The sequence below is a fragment of the Copadichromis virginalis genome, linkage group LG19 (assembly GCF_057382275.1).
Source record: "Copadichromis virginalis isolate Kocher_CV1m ecotype Utaka linkage group LG19, C_Virginalis_male_GT1.1, whole genome shotgun sequence".
In the NCBI taxonomy this organism is placed as follows: Eukaryota; Metazoa; Chordata; class Actinopteri; order Cichliformes; family Cichlidae; genus Copadichromis; species Copadichromis virginalis.
In genome coordinates, this window is record NC_140636.1 from 19,905,886 (window position 1) to 19,925,085 (window position 19,200).

General features: G+C 37.5%; 1 protein-coding gene across 2 annotated transcripts in view; it reads right to left on the reverse strand.

The window, feature by feature from the left end:
• The window catches only part of alk (ALK receptor tyrosine kinase), a 435,104-nt gene that overhangs the window by 241,986 nt on the left and 173,918 nt on the right, over positions 1–19,200 (reverse strand). Inside the window, exon 3 of one of the 2 annotated variants that reach the window (XM_085442295.1) lies at positions 15,189–15,344. In XM_085442295.1, the coding sequence (XP_085298421.1) occupies positions 15,189–15,344 (156 nt within the window). Of the gene's footprint in view, positions 1–15,176; positions 15,345–19,200 lie in introns of both variants that reach the window. The other variant, XM_085442294.1, reaches the window with a different exon arrangement.

The window sequence follows — 19,200 nt, forward strand, 5'->3', positions numbered from 1 at the left end:
AGTGCAGAAACAGAACAGCGTATAGCGAGCTCATGCCACAGTTTGCAGCTCATCTTCAAAAAAGGCTTGGAAAAAAAGCATTTTTTTCTAAATAATTTCCTGTAACACCATCACAGCAGAGTGGCTTAAACAATTAGCAATAACATAGTGGCTCACAGTTCCAGTAAATTAAGGTCAATCATAATTATCATGCAGGAAGATTAAAATCCTTCTGAATTAATGCAGTTAAGTTTCCAGAGATTTTTTTTCAGCTCTTTTCCCTGTTAGTCATGTGATAACCATCAGTAAAACCAGTTAGCCTGACAGTGAGTTGTTTCATTTTCATTGCAGTGGACAAAAAAAAAAAATGGATTTAGTATTTTGGGAGAAAGTGAAAGACATAGTGGCCATGTTTGTATTTACTGATCATGAATAAATGAGAATTGATTCCAAATTCAATCATCGCTTAGCTAAAGATTCCTGACAGCTAATAAAAAAATAATAGCTTTTGAAATGTGTAATATATGATTTCCTCCCCTTCCTGGAAAGATGCGTGCAGCCTACAAACTGACTGTAAAGCACCCTAAAACTCAACATGTAATAAATGGAGACTAAAATAACTTTACAAAGTCCAAAATTAGACAGTCCAGTTTCCTTATTTTAGTTTCATTTTTAAGAGTTTAGTATGAAATTAATAAAACTCTCTCTAAAACTCTCTTCTAGCTAGATACGGTTTATCTAATACTGACAATTTAAAAAATATATATATGTATAGTTAGACGGATTGCAGCATGATGACTGAGTGAGTAGTGAGTGTCAGCCTAGTTTGAATGTAATTATTTGTTTAAAAGGTTTTATTTAGTGTCAGCACTCTATAAAGAAGTGTTTAAACCCCCTATTTAAAGCTATTGAGGAAAGCAAAGGATTACATATCCACAGATGAATGCTTTAACCCTGAAGTGCAGCAAAAGACAAAAAGCCCATGAGCCTTGGCTCAATCACAGCCACAGGCAATGGAGCCCTGTTGTCTTCCATACAGTAGAAAAAGCGTTCAAAGTACAGAAAATTAGAAATGGATTGTGAAACTTGCACAGCACAGAGGCTGCAAGGGAGACCATACTGAGAGTGGACAAGTGTTAGAGCTGGAGTTCCCTTCAAAATGTAACCTTCCACTAGTGCTGAAATGCCAGTGGCATCTTTCTTCCAGGGTTTCCTGTAATCATTGTACAGAGGGGTGCAGGTTAGTGTGATTAGCAGCACACATTTACAGTCAGTACAGTGTACAGAGTACCACTGTGCTCCAGTTGGGAACCTTGGTTTGAGGTATAGATCATTAGAGCTCTGCAGTAAAATAGGCACAGTTTACAATATAGTGCAGTGGCCTAATATTCGATCGTTCACTTGAAGCCTTAAATATTTGCTGCTACCAAATACAACCAAATTTCGGAGCCCCACCCAAAACAATGATATTCAAAATAGTACCTTTAACCCTGCTCCAGATATTCTATATCCAAATATTTTACTACTTATTTATGTTACTATACAAACATCAATTGCTGGATTCATTTATCATCTATTAGCGTAATTTTGAGGCACTTGAGTAATGCCATCTTGTACGGCTTTTACTTGGTGGTAAGAGGAATTATGTTTTACTTTTACTGCACTGTCATAGCCATGACCTAAAGCTCTCTTTTTAATACATTCTATTTCCCTGCATTGTAAGCATTAAAGTACAGTGATTGTGTGGTTCAACCTACACCTCAATACTGCACCTGAGTACCTCCTGTTTCTAGACAGAGGGAGCTCAAGGTGCTCCTGTTGCTGTGTTAACACTAAGCCTTTTGTATTGATGTGGGGTATGATTACATTAGAATCTTCTTTCTCCACCTCTCTAATGTGTTTGTCAAGCTTGTGAAGCATCAGAAACATGGCCTTGTTCGAAAATCTCAAGAGAGGGAAAGGCACTCAGTCATGAGGTGGCAAGCTCGTCTATGATGTATCGAACTACAGTGTCCTTAGACCATTTTACTGTCACTACTGACTGGCAAAGAACAGGGTCATCTCTTTCAATTTTTTTTCCATGAGTTTATTTCAGAGTTTCATATTTCAGAATAATGTATCAACTCTGTTTGACCAATCTCCCCTTACAGCCTTTAGATCCTTAGAAGTTTAGTTCTGAGCACTTGTTTGTGAGTATTTGCAATTTCACCACTGACCTCAAACTTGGGCAACATCTGTGTAAAACTCCTCAGACACTAATGTCAAAGATCATCACTAGTGATAAGAACAGTGGAAAAGGCCACAGCACCTAAGCCCTAAGGCATGCATCAGGTCAGGACTGTGGCCAGTAGCAAGCTCATCCTTTTTTGACATTCATAGGACTGCGAACAGTAAATACTATCAACTCCGTTTGACTGGAATGTCCTGAGGCATCATAGGAGGAACACTTGGTGCAAAGGATATTAACTATGGCTTGTGCCAGCTTTGCATTGTGTGTCTTTTTCACAGGACACCGAAAAGGCAGTAGACACCAATATAACCATTGCTTACCACTGCATGTCCTACTTGCTAGATTTGGCTCCCTGCAACCTGCATCACTTTGCCTTTAAGCAGCAGAACAAGACTTGCAGATCCAAAAGTAGCAAGAGAGACGAGAGAGGCTTTTCAAGGCAAATTGTGAACACCTTCTATCTTCTATATAAGCAACATTAACTGAAAATACACCATGGTCAAATAAACCAGAAGGCTCCTTTAAAGAATGCGGCATGTGCTTTAAATCATCGGTTGAGTATGTAAATTAACAAGGTTTTACTGCAGGTGGGATTATTATAACTTCTAAGAGACTGATCAATGAACACAGAAAAACTAGAGAACTTATCAAGCTCGACTTCAGTATACTTTACAAATAGTGTTCCTCTGAGCTTGTGACTGCAGAGAATGGCCCCTTTAACACAAACAATGCGTCATAGCTTGCTTTGATTTAGGTGTTTAATACATAATCTGCAGAGGAGCTCAGAGGCTGGAAAAGCTGTCTCTAAGTAGCATTTGACTTTTTCTAGCGAAGTTGATGACAGTAAATAACAAACCAGTGAAGTATAACAAATGAGATGAGTTTCTGTACACATACACAAACAAAGGCGCATGCACACAAACTCATGATTTTAATTAATTCAACCATGACAAAGTAATTCGTCAGAGGAGGGAAGCACAGTTTTAATGCATTTTTAAAGTCAAGAGTTGTTCTTTTGTCTGTTAACTAATTTTAATCCCCTCTTTGCTTAGGCTAACACAAACAAGTAAAAAAAAAAATCCATTATAACGGTGACTCTGATTCACACAAATATAATACCTTTTAAAAACAAGCAAGAAATACTAACTGAAGAATCAAATAAAGAAACTAATCATTGTACACTAGGAAATTAAAATCATTATGAGTTGCAGTTCATAGTCTGTGGAGCCAGAAAGGGCCATATTTAGCTGAGCGGGTTGAGTGCTAAGTAGTTAAAAAATGAATAGCATACAAACAAAATGCTGCTGTGCAATTTTACTCATCTAAACTGGAGCACAGTGCAACTGACCACACAGCAACCATTTGTCAGATAATTCCTGAAAACAAAAATCCTCCAAAAGACTTTGTGACCCCAATTAGATGAGTTAAGACATTAGGTCTTAATCTCAGAGGCAGCTGCTTCAACCTGTTTTGCCAACCACCTGTTAGTCACAAGAATCCTAATTATAAAAATTATAAGTTAGTATAAAAGACCATCCAACTGCAGTTGTTGGTGGTGAGGGTGGTTATTTCTCAAAGAAACCTGGCTGTAACCGTATCTATTTTGATCTTTTAACAAGGGTGTGTATGGGTGTTAATTTTGTTAATGACAAAAATGTTTGAAATGTTAAAACTGGAGCCCTTTAAACAACAGATTTTTTTTATATTATTATTAAAACAATTACTTTCTGCCTGGCTGGTGTCACAAAGGCATTCGTTATGCTGAAACTGATAGTACAATGTTTAATTATTCCGTCTATGGGTCACTTCACCAGCACATTTATTTCTTCGCTTCTGGACTGATTCTTATATGTGATAAACTCAACAGTAGTCAAAATCATTTTCTTTCATTTTTCCAGTCTTTGCATTTAATCTTACCTTCTTTACAAGCTTGATCACTTATAAAATCTGCTCTTAGTTTTGAAACATTTGTCTGTGGGGCTGTTATCTGTCTTCCCCTGCATTCCTTATCAGTGGTGTTATTACACTGTTTTCTGCACCGCGAAGGGAAAGAGAAAAGTCAGTGAATTCAAACAGTTTCAAATCACACTGCCGTGCTGCCTAAAAACAGACCATAATTTATCGGCACATTCAGTATGTGAAAAAACAAAACAAAAAAACCTTTGGACCAGATTGTAATATCATGAAACGATGACATCCAAACAAGGCAGCATCTTTTCTTCTTTTCCCGTTTTTCTATATACAGTTTGTGACACACAAGTAGAGATAGTGAATTTTCACTCTAGTTTATAATTTTTTTTTTAAAGCTTTATTGCGATTTTTAGAGTAAGACAAGTGCAACATTTTGCTGTTGAAGATAGTAAACCAGGGATGAATAAGCTAGGCCAAGGGGTAACATTTGTCACTGAGCTTATGTGTCTTAATCTTTGCTTCGAAATGAGAAGGGAAAATATGTGAAAAGCACGAGACCTGCAAGCAAGTTTGGAAACGTAGAAAGGTCTCTGATGTGAGATGCTTCAAAAGAAACAGCAGGAGAACTAGAGCAAAGTTAGAACACTGTTCAGCGAGACACCTGTGAAGCCTTCGGGGAGTCACCATCAAGAAAGCTCAATTAATCAAAGGTAATACAGCTGCGGTGCAGGTGGAAGACTAAATTAATTCTGGCAATAACCCTACAGCCATCTAACACCCCAACATGATTTCAGCACAGACCTCCAGGAAGTTTTCTCATCTGCTGCTCACACAGTTTACCTCAACAGTATAAACTGGCAAAGCTCTAGTGCACATTTTATGTAAGTCCAGGTAATTCAATGGATGAATGAGAGACTGAGCCAGCTTTCCCCGTGTTCAGGTCAGGATCAATAAGCAGACTGATTGAGTAAGCGCAGATATCTTGGCAGCAGGCAGGATATGGGTATGGGATTGAGTATGGAAGACATCGGCCTTCAAGAAACCAATCAATCTGACTTTTAAGAATCGATGATCCACTCAATGGTAAATGAGGAGCATCTGCCAGTTAAAATAAGTAAGCCTAATATCATAGAACCTCTCTGACTTTATAGCAAATAAATAGAGGACTTACTGATTTAACGGGGCTCTGATTTTTACTTCTACTGGAAAAATGGGGGGTTCTCTAATGCTCATTAAACATGCTACCATTAATCACAGTGTTCTGAATGTTGTGGTATTAAAATAACTGCCGCCAATGTACTGACTTAACGGTCAAAGCAACCATATTATCACAAGTTTATAATGCGTATCACAAGGGGCAGTAAAGATAGATTGGCTGGATAATTTGAGGCTTCTGGTCCCTTAAGGCATTTATAATAAGAATCACAGGAGACAGGCTCAGTTACAAAACAACATACCTATAAATACGTACACAACACAACACACGTCAGGATGTCAGCCACACAACTTAAGTATGCTAATTGGATAGTCCATGGACTGTATCCTAATTACATAAAAATGAATGCTGAGATAATGAGACTTTTTTTTTGTCTTTGAAAGGTACGCTGTACTTGTAATTGCTTTCTTGTGTTTATTTGTCTTTTAACTGTAGTTCATTAAACGTGCAGGAGTGAAAGAATAGAGAATGGCAGCATCTTCTTAGCTTATGCAGGTAATTATTATCCAGGGAGATAGTTTGCCAGGAGTGCCAGCCTATGATTAAGTGAGGAACTGATGAAGTCAACAGAAGTCAACAAAGAGTGCATGAATGTTTCAACGTTTAAGGTTTCTTTTCCTTTTTCTGCCTCACAGTACTAACACGTAATAAGGCCTATTACTCTACGAATTGTTTTGCAAAAAATATCAGCTTCCCACATGGCAGCCAAGCAATTTTAAAGCCATGAAGAGGTGATGAGGTAATTTTGATGTTATAGTGGGCCAAGGTAATTAACTTGGCCAGAGCAAGAATATTCTATTGAAACAACATGTCAAGGAAAAAAATTGGTGAGCTTAATCTAGCACCGATACACTCTGTTGACCTTGCTTTTATAGAGCAGGGCAGTTCATTATAGAAGCAGGGTCGAAGGTGGGTCATTTGCTGCCATATTGACAATGACTGGAACGATTGTTGGGTTGGACATATTTGAACTTAAAGATAGAAGGGAAACGGCATACTCAGTGAACCAGGACTTCAAGGTTAACACTTAAAAAGTGGTATTTCAATGCCTCTCTGGGCTTGATGACGCAGTAAATTCTAGGTCCATAAAAGCCCTCAAGGTGTACTCATTGATGAAAACAGAAACACAACCTTGTCTAATCTTTAGCAGCTCATTAGCAGTGAGTTATCAAATAGAAAAACATGGTGGTTAAAAATGAAGCAGGCAGAAAGGACTGGAGGGGCTGGGAGGAAGACCTCTCTCCAACTTAACAGAGTTCTCTAGCCAATCCTAAGGACTGTGACATCACGGCAAAGTGGAAAAACAAAATACAGACATATAATGACAATACAAACGAAACTTCTTTCAGCTGCTTCCATTTTCGCAGCAGATGGCTCCACATCTTTGATTTGGCAGATTCCCATTTTGCACTCACATACAGAGCCAGTATCTCACACTTATTGTATGTTTCATTGTGTTTACCCTCCTATATCCAAAAAAGCCTTCTACATTTCACACATTGCCTTTCTTGTTTTGCTCAGTTAGCCATCTAGCCTGTACTCCTGAGCACAATGAGTACTGAACAACTGAACCAACAGCACAGTCCTGCCTGTACCTCACAGCTGATAGTGTTTTCACACTTGGATCTTCATGCTGTAATCATCTCTCTCCAAATTTAGACCAGCATGTCTATTATGTTTGGTATGTTTATACCAAACGATCCAGATTCAGTTATTAGGCAGTGAAAGCTACCTGTACAAAACCCTGGAAGTGTACTACTGCTAAAGATAAAACATCCATTATTCAACATTCTGCCGTTTATCACACTTTAAAGTGGTTTTCTACTGTTCCAGTCACCTTAGAAAATTGTATTTAAATCTTAAAACATGCATCTGCTTTCGTGACAGGTGAGGTGTGAATACAGAGAAGAGTGTTGAGTGTCTTCGTTATCTCATATCAAATACAAAAGAAGCATTAACACACATTAACTCTCTCTCTGTATATATACACACACTGTCTGACTCTCCCTTTCACTTTATACATTTATAAATAAGAAAAGGTAATCTGCTCCTTCTGACATTAGCCTGCTACAGTGTGCTTTGTGCTCTTTTTTGACTGCCTATTTATTCTCCATTTATTCATTAATGTTTATGTGCACAACATGAAGCATAGAGTCTAAAGAATAAAGCAAGCTGGGTTCATATATTTCATTTGATGTCACCAAGGTCCCTCTGGAAATGAGTAAGTGGCCTTGTATTGCTTTTAACTTAAACTTTATATCTATAGATGCTCTTGGCTCCCCAGGTGTTAGTTGCATTTTAATAGCATGCCCTGATTTTGTGAGATTAGTGGGAGTTTGGAACTTGGAGGAAAAAAAAGCTCTCTTTAATGAAGTTTTTATTAAAATTAATGAATACCATTCCAAAACTAAACTAGATGTCGAAAGATAAAGAGCCATAGAAAGGGAAAAAATGTAGTTTCCTTTCTATGCTCTTGCAAAAATGTCATTTTCCTTAAGTATTTAAAGTTCTTATAGTTACTACCTCAGTTTTGAAATGCAACAATAAACCGTCCACCAGTTTGAGGTGTGTATATTCCAGATGAACTTAAGAGCCAAGAGATTGCCATTGTGTCACGAATCAGAGCACAGGTCAAGATCATTTCCATGGTACTACACAAAACCCAGACACATCCTTTCTGCACTTCTTTGACTTTCAGAAGGCAGGATGTGTCTTTTCATACATGCATTAAAGGAGGGTTTATTAAGAACAGAAGGTCATGGGTCAGAAATGTCAGTGTCTAACAAACAGTATTCCCACTATTGATTTAATCTGCAAACTATGTCATCTAAGTTTCCTGGTCACGCGAACTTTTACTGGCAAGAAAACCGTTAAATTCTTAACACCGAGCTCTTCTTTAATTTTAGATAGAACCACACAAAAGTCTGATAGACCAAGTGTCTCGTCACAGAGGCAGACATTTTTTCATGTGCCCTGGTTTTTGCTATACTTAACAGGTCAAGCTGCAGATGGAGGGGCCAAACCCAAAGCACAGTCTTGCTTCAAATGCCAGGGCTATTACATTTCAGCTACAAAATGGATAAGTAGAACAAATTGCCTCTCATCCAAAGTAATGGTTCATAATTATTTGCTCAGAAAAGAAGGGCTCTGGGTGCAGAAAAAAGGCATTGGGTGGCTTTCCTATGTGCCTGGCAAGTGGACCATTGATGTGTATAGATGCAATCTCACTGGATAGAGGTGAAAGCAACTGTGCAATAACAAGTTTTTTCTGGCTCAATTTAAATCAAACTTTAAGAAAGTTTATATGGAGTTTCTAATAAAAAAGATCACACACACCATTCTTTACTATTTCTTATCTGGTAGACTGTGCAAGGAGCAGAGTCAACCCAGAGCTTTCGGTCTTTATGAAGAGGCTCAGGAAGGTATTCCCAGTAGGCCTCACTGAGTCATTGCAAAAAGCACTTTAAAGTTTGCGGTCAGTTATGTTCAAATGTCCTCAAGCTGCTGTCTTTCCTTTGCCACATTGCTTACGGACATTTAGCAACTAAACCAAAAGAGCTTGTTGCTAAAATGTGAATAAGGACTCAATTGCAAGCCAACCATTGGGTTATCCAGGATCACCAAAACAAAACTTCAACTAGGCAGCAATACAGAAGGATTTCAATCTTATTGTAAAAAGAAAAGGTATATTGCTACTTATGTTCCCCCTTCTCATGTCTATGGAGTTGCCTTGTGGTGTCAGGCACCAACATTTTAGCCACTATAAAGATACAGCCACTCAAAATTGCCGCTTTCACCCAAAGGTCAGCCAGTATTAGTTCTCAGTATTATTGTGAGGTCTTTACCTTATAATATAAAGCACATTAAGGCCACTGATTTAATTTGGTGCTATACAAATATAACTGAATTGAATTCCACAGTCTTTTGATAGCTTTCATTGTACACCTCTTTAGCCATTAAAATTAAAAAACTTATAGGTAAGCTTTGAAAACATAAATGAAATGGATAAAACTTTACAGTGAGTTTTACCATTCAGACTTTTTGCACAGCAAATCACCAAAACTATTTCCAGTACTTCATTCATCCATTTCAGTCTAATGTAATAAACAGACACAATTTCAAGGAAAATGAAATACAGAAAAACAATACTCTTGCACACAAGCTTCCTTAAAGATCCTACACCCACTGTGGAGGTTATGTCTGAGATGGGCAGAACCTTTTTGCTGTTTGCTACGTTGTTACTTCTTCAGACCTCTGTTTGAATTATGAGCATGTTCTTCATTTTTTCTGTTAGTTTTCAACCGAATGTTTTGATTTATTCTTTAGATTTCTTAAATCTTAGAGGTCTTAAATTGTGCAAAAGTCTTGAGCGACCCATAATTTCTCTATATTTTACATAAGATAGGCCAGACTTTCACCTAGTTTTTATTCCAAGTGTTTTTCAGGCTTTATGAAGGTATTTCAAGTTGTTCTTTGGACATTGGCTGCTTTTTAAGTCATTTTCAGTCCCATCCTCGTACCTTAGAGGGGAATGTTTTTTCAAGCTCTTTTTTAATTTAAGTTAACCCGCCAGTGTTAACTTGATAGATGTGGGTGGGTGTGTAACTTATCAGCTGTTTGGGCTTTAGAAATGTAAGACAGAACCAAGCAAGCAGAAGCAAACTCGTGTTGTCTTCATCAAAACTGGACATTAGAGGACTACCAAAGAATGCAGTCTATACTACTATGTGAACTCCATAAATCTAAGGGTTTCCTACTTCATTTTTTTGTTGCTTCTGTTGAAACCTTCAATTTGTTTCAAGGAAGGAGTACATGCTCTCACAGTTACCCTAAGATAAAAAAAAAAGACAGATATTCTGATGTTGGAGTTTTCAAGCTGAAAAGTGTTTCTCTGACTGAGCAGACCTAAATAAACTAAACAGGTATATTCTGGCTTGTCCATCCATTAAGTAAAATTACTTCTGCATATTTTTAAGTTATAGTTTGGAGATGTATTAACAACAGTTTTAGTAAATTACTCTTAACTACTTTTAAAAACAAGGTTTTAACAGTATTCAGATAAATCTTTTGTGATTAATTGTGTTAAAGCAGAAAACACATCAATGGCATTCACTAAGAGAGTTTTCCAGACAGTTTGATATGGAGGGGTTGCTGCTTGAAGGCTCGTATTTCAAAATCATTAAGAGTTTCAGTGTAATGCAAATGAAGCGCGGCAGCTGAACACCAAGCACTAAAATGAGAAAAGCAAAAAACCCTCATTTGAACTTTATAATAAAGTTGCTTGAGGGTGGTCAAAGGTGGTAGGAAATGTTTTTTTGTTCCTCTATGGCACAGCTTTGATGATTACTAGAAACTATTGTGGACAGAGGTCAGTGTGGGTACGCTGACAGGTAAGACGCAACAAAGCCCCACTACTACTATTAACTGCTACACCTGCCATTTTGGAGTTGCCAAGTCATCTAACCGTGGAAATTTTGCCCTTGTCAAAGTCAGGGAAAATAGGCAAGGTTAAGGATATGACTGCTTCCAACACACTGACGTCAAAGCACGACACTTTCTGCCCACCTCTTGACAGCTGCCATTGTCAAATAATAATCAATGTTATTCACTTCACCTGTAGGTGGTTTTAGTGTTGTGGGTGATCAGTGTACACTGACAGCGTTTCCCTTTACCTTTATATAAGATTAGGACATTGGCTTCTCTAAGCCAGAGCCAAGCTCCCACTACATTTTTGCCCATTTATCCAGAACCTTATAATGCCGAGCCCAGCTAAGGAAATTCAGATGACTTCTAGAGTTGGCAAATGACAGACAGCCTCAGGGCCACTCTATTACAAACAAACAAATCAGCTGCTCCAGCAAACAGCGTCCTACCAGATATTTCCTCCTGCCAGTCAGCTCACAGCTCCAACTCATGTTTCTCTATTCTGTGTGAGAGAGCGAGAAATCAATGTGTAATCATATTCACACTTTCTTTGGCAGGAGACATTGGGAGCAGACATGGAATTGAGACGAGCCACTCTGCACAGAAAGGGGAGGCATTCAAATCATTTTTGTCTTCGTTTCGCCTCTTCTAAAAGGGTCTCGATTTAAAATCTGTATAGTGCGCTAGAGAGGTGAGTTCATTTTCAATCAACCCAATTAGCGTCACAGAAGAAGCATTTGGTGGAGAGAATTTTGTATGGTTTGACTGAGTGGATGTAAATACCTGTGGCTTTACCTCTCTCCACAGTTGCTGCTGCATGTCAGGACTTGTTAACCATCCACTGTGCAAAAACACAACCTTCTCACAACAGAAAGAGCTAATGTGTCAAACCAATCCATGATTAGTGCAGATTTTTCTTGATCTGTATTTGAAGGATTGTCTTTTATCTCGATTGCCCTGCCAAGTGTGCTATTGCCTCATAATGCTGTTATGTGGCCCACACTGACGCCTCAGGGGAGGAGCAGGGTGCACTGTGTTCTTGACTCACATCCCACTGATGGTGAGTAACATAATGATAATGACTATTTGCGCATTTAAGCCACGTTTCGTTTCACAAATTTACCAAAATGGAAAAAGGGGCCACTCTCCACCGAAGCCCAGCACAAACTACAATGCAAAGCAAGATTCAGACACCCATCACACTGGCCTCTCCACAGAACTGAGACACAGAGCTGTCAGTTTTTCATTTGTTTCAAGTCAAAAATATTTAGATCACCTCTCAAAAGCAGAAAAAGAAAGACAAGTGAACAAACCACAAGTTTTGGGCACTTGCCATTTACACAACGCCCACCAGAGTATTTCTATAACTAAAAGCCAGAGATGTTCCTGTCAGAGCAACACACCAGCAATGTTTTCCAATACTATCTTGTGAACAATTTTACCATTAAACTGTCACCAGGATAAAAAAAAAAAAAGGGCAGACAGAGCTATGTATTCTGAACTGAATGTGTCAATAATTCTGTTTTTTGGGAGGTAAATTAAATGTATCTGCATTGTCAAATAAACAAAGAATTCTAGTTAGTTAGCCTGAAAGGCTAACTCATCAGTTAGCCTTTAATGGTCAGTTTCACAGTGGTGTGGTGGTTAGCATCAATGCCTTACAGCAAGAAAATTCCCAACTGGACATCCTGACCAGCTGTGGTCTTTAGTTGCACAGAGCGTATCCTGCACAGGGTTACCCTCTGGCTATTCAAGTATCCTTCCACATTCCAAATTGGAATTGGGTTAATTTGTCATTTTAAATTGACAGAAAGCATCATGTGAGTGTGAGTGGACATCCGTTTCTCTGTGTTAGTAATGTCATGTACTGGCGATGTGCTCAGGGTGTACCCCACCTCTCACCCCATGACAGCTGGGTTAGGCTCAAACCCCAACACTCCCCTCCTAAACCCTAAATTGGATAAGTGCTTATGAAAATAACGCATAGGCCAGGTTCTCAAATGTACTTCACATTGATATTGGAGTCAGTTTTAAATATGTAGGTATATATAAAATTCACTTGATAGTTTGGCTAAACAAATGTGTAAGATGTAGGAAAGGCTCATTTCGTCCTCCATGTGGGCATTCCTGTAATGATGTGATGTAAAGTGAAGTCTGCAGTCACAGTAGGAATGTTCTAGCAGTATTATCATTTTTTTTATTCTATTTTATTCTTTGCACAACAAACAACATTAATTATTTATCACTGTATACAGCACATTGGAATATACATAGAAAAGTATTATTAACCATATTTTCAGGGTTGCTGGCCTTGGCTGCTTATAACCTCAGTGTTTCCTCATCTCGTCTCTTAACAACTTAAAGCTAAATACTAGCATCACTGGATAAAAGGCTGTGCGTTTACAAGCTTCGAAGTTTAACATCTTACAGTGGATGAATGAGGTACTGTAGAAAACAGCTCTTGCAATTCCACAGATCATAGCCATTAAGTATTCATCCCTTATTTCCATCTCTTTTAAAAAGTGCCAGTGAAATATGTGGAGACAGCAGCTCACCCAGCTCAATTATTCACAATACGCCAACTGCATTGTGGCTAACTGAGGGGTTGAACATGATTATGCACATATATTTCCTTTGTACTCTGCATTGCCTTCCTTCAATCACGATCAGCTTTGTTTACCGTTTTCTTTTGGTACATGCAAGCACAACTTAGCTTTGGATGCTAAATGGGTCATGAAGACCGCTACAACGATCTGATGTCCCATTAATTATACTAAGGCGTATCATATACGTTTTTAATTTAATCCCACTGATCTTTAAAGTTAACTTAAAAAGAATCATTCCAGGAAGGATGAAAACCATGTTTTGGTGATATGTTTTATAATCTAGGCCTATTAAAAATCTATTAAAGAAAATCCTGGTTGGTGAACGTTAACAGGGCTTCACCTGCTGTATTGCAAGTATCAAAAATAAACAGTAAATTAGTATCACAGTGACAGCACACATTTTGAACTGAAAAACTGGAATTCCTAAATTCTGTGTGTAAATTTAGTTTTGATTCCTTCTTTCTTTTAAAGTACTTTCAGTTTGTATGTTGGTCAAATATTTATTTCAAAGTTGAGTAAAGAAATATTTTAGAAAAGATTATTTAACCTAAAAATCACAGTTTCTATATTCTATATTTCTATATTTTATCTGTAAATAAGTTTGTAATTCTAAAAATATGAAATCAAAGATCCAATTATTGAAATTACCATCATTTTTTACAAGCGTTATTAATGTGAATAAAAATGTGACCATCATCTCACAACATCACTATCCCTTTAAAAGCATTGAATGTTTGCAAACACTCGAAAAACTAAATTCTAAACCCTGTTTATATGCATTCAGTAATGAATGATATATGAATATATAATTTTTGTAATGTCAAAGAAATAAAAATAGTAAAGTAATATGTATGTTAATAAACTATATCCTACTCTCATTTGACAAACTTTGTTTAAGTGTCTTCTGATTAGTTGAGTAAGGTGAAAAGGATTTGCAGAGCCGGTTGCTGGTTTTTACAGTATTAGTAATTAATTAATTAGTATTGTTCCATTAACCTGTGCAAAAAACTGTAACTCAGGCATGCATCTGGATAAATATGCATCAAACCACTGACAGTATTAATGATTTATTTGCCAAATGATACGCAGTAATTAGTCCTGGTTTACCAGTAACAGATATCAAAGAACCCAGTGTTATTTTTATTCACCGTCTTGTCCCGTTTCTACTATACCAACTCTAGCTTTAACCAACACATGCACTCATGCACCCTCTGCCTTCATTTACAGCTTAAGCTAGATGTACAAGACAGACATCAATCATTTCTATAGTCCACTCACTCTTACTGCTTCCTTTTATGAGTCAATACATTTCACTTTTCCAATTTCATCCAACGGTCCACCCATCTGGTCTCAGACTTGTAGCTCATCATAGAAAAAAAAAACATTTAAGGAGATAAATAGACACTTCTGCCTCCCTCCATTTCACCATCACCTCAGGAGATAAGATGAAAGAAACTGTTTTCTCATCTTCCAAGGTATGAAAATGAATGATGCCGGAGGATATGGAAGATTTGAAGGCAAGAGCCTACAAGATGTCGCTGAATACAGGCTCAGTGAAGTGTACTCTGCTTTTTGCACCACTTATTTGTTGGGTTTAAAATATAAGATTCAAAGTGAGATCGTTTAGGTACCCGTTTAAAGGAAGATTCCAGTAAAAATCTAAGGATACATGTCATTCATAACAAACAAAACCCATAATTAAAGGTGGATAATTACATGTAGTTTATGATGTTAAACATGAGCCAAAAGTAGACAGCTAGATAAAGTTTGTTGAAAAATGAAATTCCCCTGCAACGGGGGAAGGTGATACCTTCGTTCTTACCTTCCTCCCAACCCTGGGGACTTCCTGACTTCTTAACACTTTTCTCATTTCTCTCGTCACGCAGGTCCCCTGCAGCCACAATACTCCACGTAAACTCTGGGATAGCCTCCAAGTGCTGGTCACATGCTTTGCTATGGCCAGAGCACTGGCGATCTGCTGAAATAAGAGACATTCACATTAACATATTGGCCCTAGTAACCTGTGTCATTGTTAATATCTACAAAATAGATATGAAAACATTCATGTTAATGGCGAATCTTGATGCTCGCTCTAATGTAATGTTATTAATCTAAACTCTCAAGGAAAGGAAACTGATGGACCCAGCAAAAATATTTGTGCGAGTGCTCAAATAATGAGTGGTTTGGAATATAAAACACATCAAAACACCTTATTTAGTCCGATAAGCAAATGGAACATTTAATTACACAAACCGCCAGGGGAAAAAAAACCCTTCAATGAAATAAACAGAATGTTCCTCGCTCCTCCTATATTTGTCCTTTTGTGATTTAAAATATGCACAGTTCTTAAAACCACGGTGCTGCTGCTTTACAGTAACTCGTGCATAGCCTCTAACCCTCACCCATCTCCCTGTAAAACCATTTTTAAACCAGTTTTGTTAAGGTTTAAGGTTTCTAGGTAAGATAGAGATTTTTTTGTAATAAATGAGCAAATCTTTATTTATTTTTTTCAAACCAAAAAGTAACATCCTCAATGACAGCCTCTCTTTTGGTGTAAATAGCCTTTGTCTGGCATAGAGTTGAGTGTAGTAGTACTTAAGATGCTATTGTTGTAATATCACAGAAGTCTTCTTAAAGAAATTACTCACATAGAATATTAAGGGTCAGCTCCTCTCCCACTCATCTTTCCTCTGTCTCTATCTGTCCTTCACTGCCTGTGGACAGACCACATGCGGGCTCATCCCCGTGGTTTCGAAAATCGCTTTTTCAGAGGACTTGGTCACATTCAGATGACTTTTCATACACAGTACTGGGAGATGGGAGGTAAAGTGTTGCATAACCGTTTTTGATGTTGTTGTTTTTTTATTTATTATTATTCCTACACGTTTCTACCATATTTGCTTTAAAAAAAAACACAAAAACATAAGAGTGGAAGATTGAGTCAGTCAGTACATGAAATTCATAAATTTTTATAACAATCACATCAATCCTCAGAATATCTTGTGCTTGTTTAAGACATCTAGAGCTTTTTTACCAAAACAAATAGAAAGAGAAGAGAAAAACTATGGTGCAGAGAATTGCAAAAAAAACCTAAACAAAAAAACCCCAAACACCTCGGGTAGCTGACAAGGTGTGCTAAGAAAATGGCTTCATTTAGGGAGCTTGTGGGCGATGAGAAGGACAGTGGCTGTAATGGATTTTTGGAGGTAACCCACTTATTTGGTGAGGTTCTACCATTTTGGGGAGGTCTGGAAAAGGTCAATCCTGTTAGAACCTGGATCATAATGAGCTGTCATGTTTCTGGTGCTGTTTGTTTTGGCTCTACAAGAAGGCTTAAGGAGAGCCTTTTGCTTGTTGACAACACAAAAAACATACTGTTTCCTTATCTGGAGTGCAGACGTAGAGGAAGATATATGATATATGTCCATGCCTGCTGTAACATATACTCACTTGTTCTTCTTGACATCAGGTAATATTTCATAATGCATTTATCTCAATTTCATAGCATACATCTGCATCTCTTGAAAAATTATTTCTGCACAAGGGCAAACCTGGTGTCATCTTCATTTCCATAACAATGAGAAAAAGGCAAAAAAATAAATGAGGAGTGAGCAGAGAGCAGGGGCTCTGTCATGTGTAGTGAACTATCTAAATTAACTGACTAAATGACAAAATACGTTTGTTAACAGTGTACTTTTAGTGCCCGAGTCCTACAGCAGGTTAGAGCATTTGTGGTTTAAGTTAAAAATATTAGTTTCAGCCTTTAAAAGGTAATTTTGGTAATATAATAAAAAAAAAAATACAACCTTTCACTACAAAGTGGCAGTACTTCAGCAGAAGGTTTTTGTGAAGTCTCCACTTGCTTCTGACATTCAAAATCAAGTTAAAACCATATTCTGTGCTCTTCTGTCAAAATAGTAGTTTGGCTGCGTTGTTTACAACATGAATTCTGCACAAATGTTCACGTAACACCAGCTCGAGTTACCTTGGAATGAGTGCAGACTGCATGCTACATTGACTTGCTACAATTCGTGATTGAAAGCGGCATTATGCAATTTGGCTTTATTTCAGCTTCATTAGAAAGTACTCTGTAACACAGTACATAGATTTATTTGATATGGATTCAGAGCTGTTCTCTTAGAATGTTTTAGAAAGTCATTTTTTATTAAGGGGAGCTTTAAAAAAAGTCAAGAAAGGAGCAAAGAGTTCATGGTCAATTTCTACCAAATATATATTTTAATTGGTCATCAGCTTTGCCTGCCAGGGGTGAAATATGCATAAATCCCTGCACTCCTTTTCTTTCTTTTTTACACTAAAAGTCATGTGATCTTTGACACTCAATCCAGCAATCAAGTGATTACTTATACCATAAAATCTGAAACAGTATGGAACTCACATGCATCAAATGGACTAGTTCTTCTACGACACTTTTCTATTCTCCTTGAGGACTCAAAGCGCTTTATACTACAAGCCTCATTCACACATGCACTTATTTCTATGCCTAAGTGCTTTCTATCTAACAGCCACACTCTGAAGAACACGTCAAGAGCAACTCGACGTTCTGTATCTTGCCCAAGGGTACTTTGGCATGCAAACTGGAGCAGCCAGGGATTGAACCAAGATGCTCTATAGGAGGTCATCTACTGTGTCAACACTAGTTGAACACTAGTAACACTAGTAACACTTTACAATTTTGAGGTCTGGAGCAAATCCAAGACTGGTATTTTTTATCCACTCTATCAGTAAAAAGCTGCACAAAAAATAATAAAATAAAATAGAAAAAAACACTAAATAAAAATTAAAATACTTGACTTGTTAAAGAAAAAATGCAGTCGAATACAAATGACACAATCCCTTTTAACTTCTATATTTTTGTAACATTGTCATGATTGCAATTTTATATTTTGCTTTGGGCTATTTTTTTTCTATTTGCAAACTGACTGAACTGAGCATGATGATGTCATGCTGAGGTCACTTCAGCGGCTGTAACTACAAGGTTGTTCAGAGATGCAGTTACACGCCTACAATGAAGACTGGCACAAGTGAAAACACTTACTTTTCCAAAGTTATTGTACTTTTTGTAGCCTTACTGTGCTGATATGTTGGAAACTTTCCCATTTTATGCCTGTCTGTCAGATATAAGGTATACTACACATTGACCCTAGAGCAACAACATTTACTTTTTCTCTTTAAGCATTTTTGTTCAGCTAATAAAACTTAGATTCCACCTCTTTCACAGCAAAGCCTCGGTGTTAGCATCACTGCTACTTTCTGTCCAAGCCTAACAGAGTCTGTGTCACACAGAACAGCTGTATTTGTTCTTTTAGTTATACATATACAAATGAAACTAAAGCACTACTAACGTTTCTGCATCTGCATCAGGTAGGTTGGTGGTGGCCTTTTCTTTAATGAAAACCCAACAAGCATACTCAGTCTTTGTAAGCCAGCCAGTCATGCTCAGTGGAGAGCATTTTAAAACTGCTGACAATCCACAACCTGGAAACAATGCTGAATAGCTTTTCCGAGCTTCTCTGTAAACACATTTTCATTTGGTTTTATACAGCGTTATATGACTGTGATAAGTGATGTGAAATACTGACTGTATATATGACTCTGGATGTAAAGGGAAGGTTAAAAAAATCCAAATGGCAGAAAAAATACTTCAACAACAGAGTGAAACTACACAATAGAAAGTCAAAATGCTCGACACAGTACAGAAACTGTTAATGGTGGTTGAGTGGCTAGTGCAGTACTCAACACACAGTGTTGACTTTCAGCAACGACTTTTAACAATGCTGATGTTTTTCTGTGGTCAAGATCATAAATACCTTACC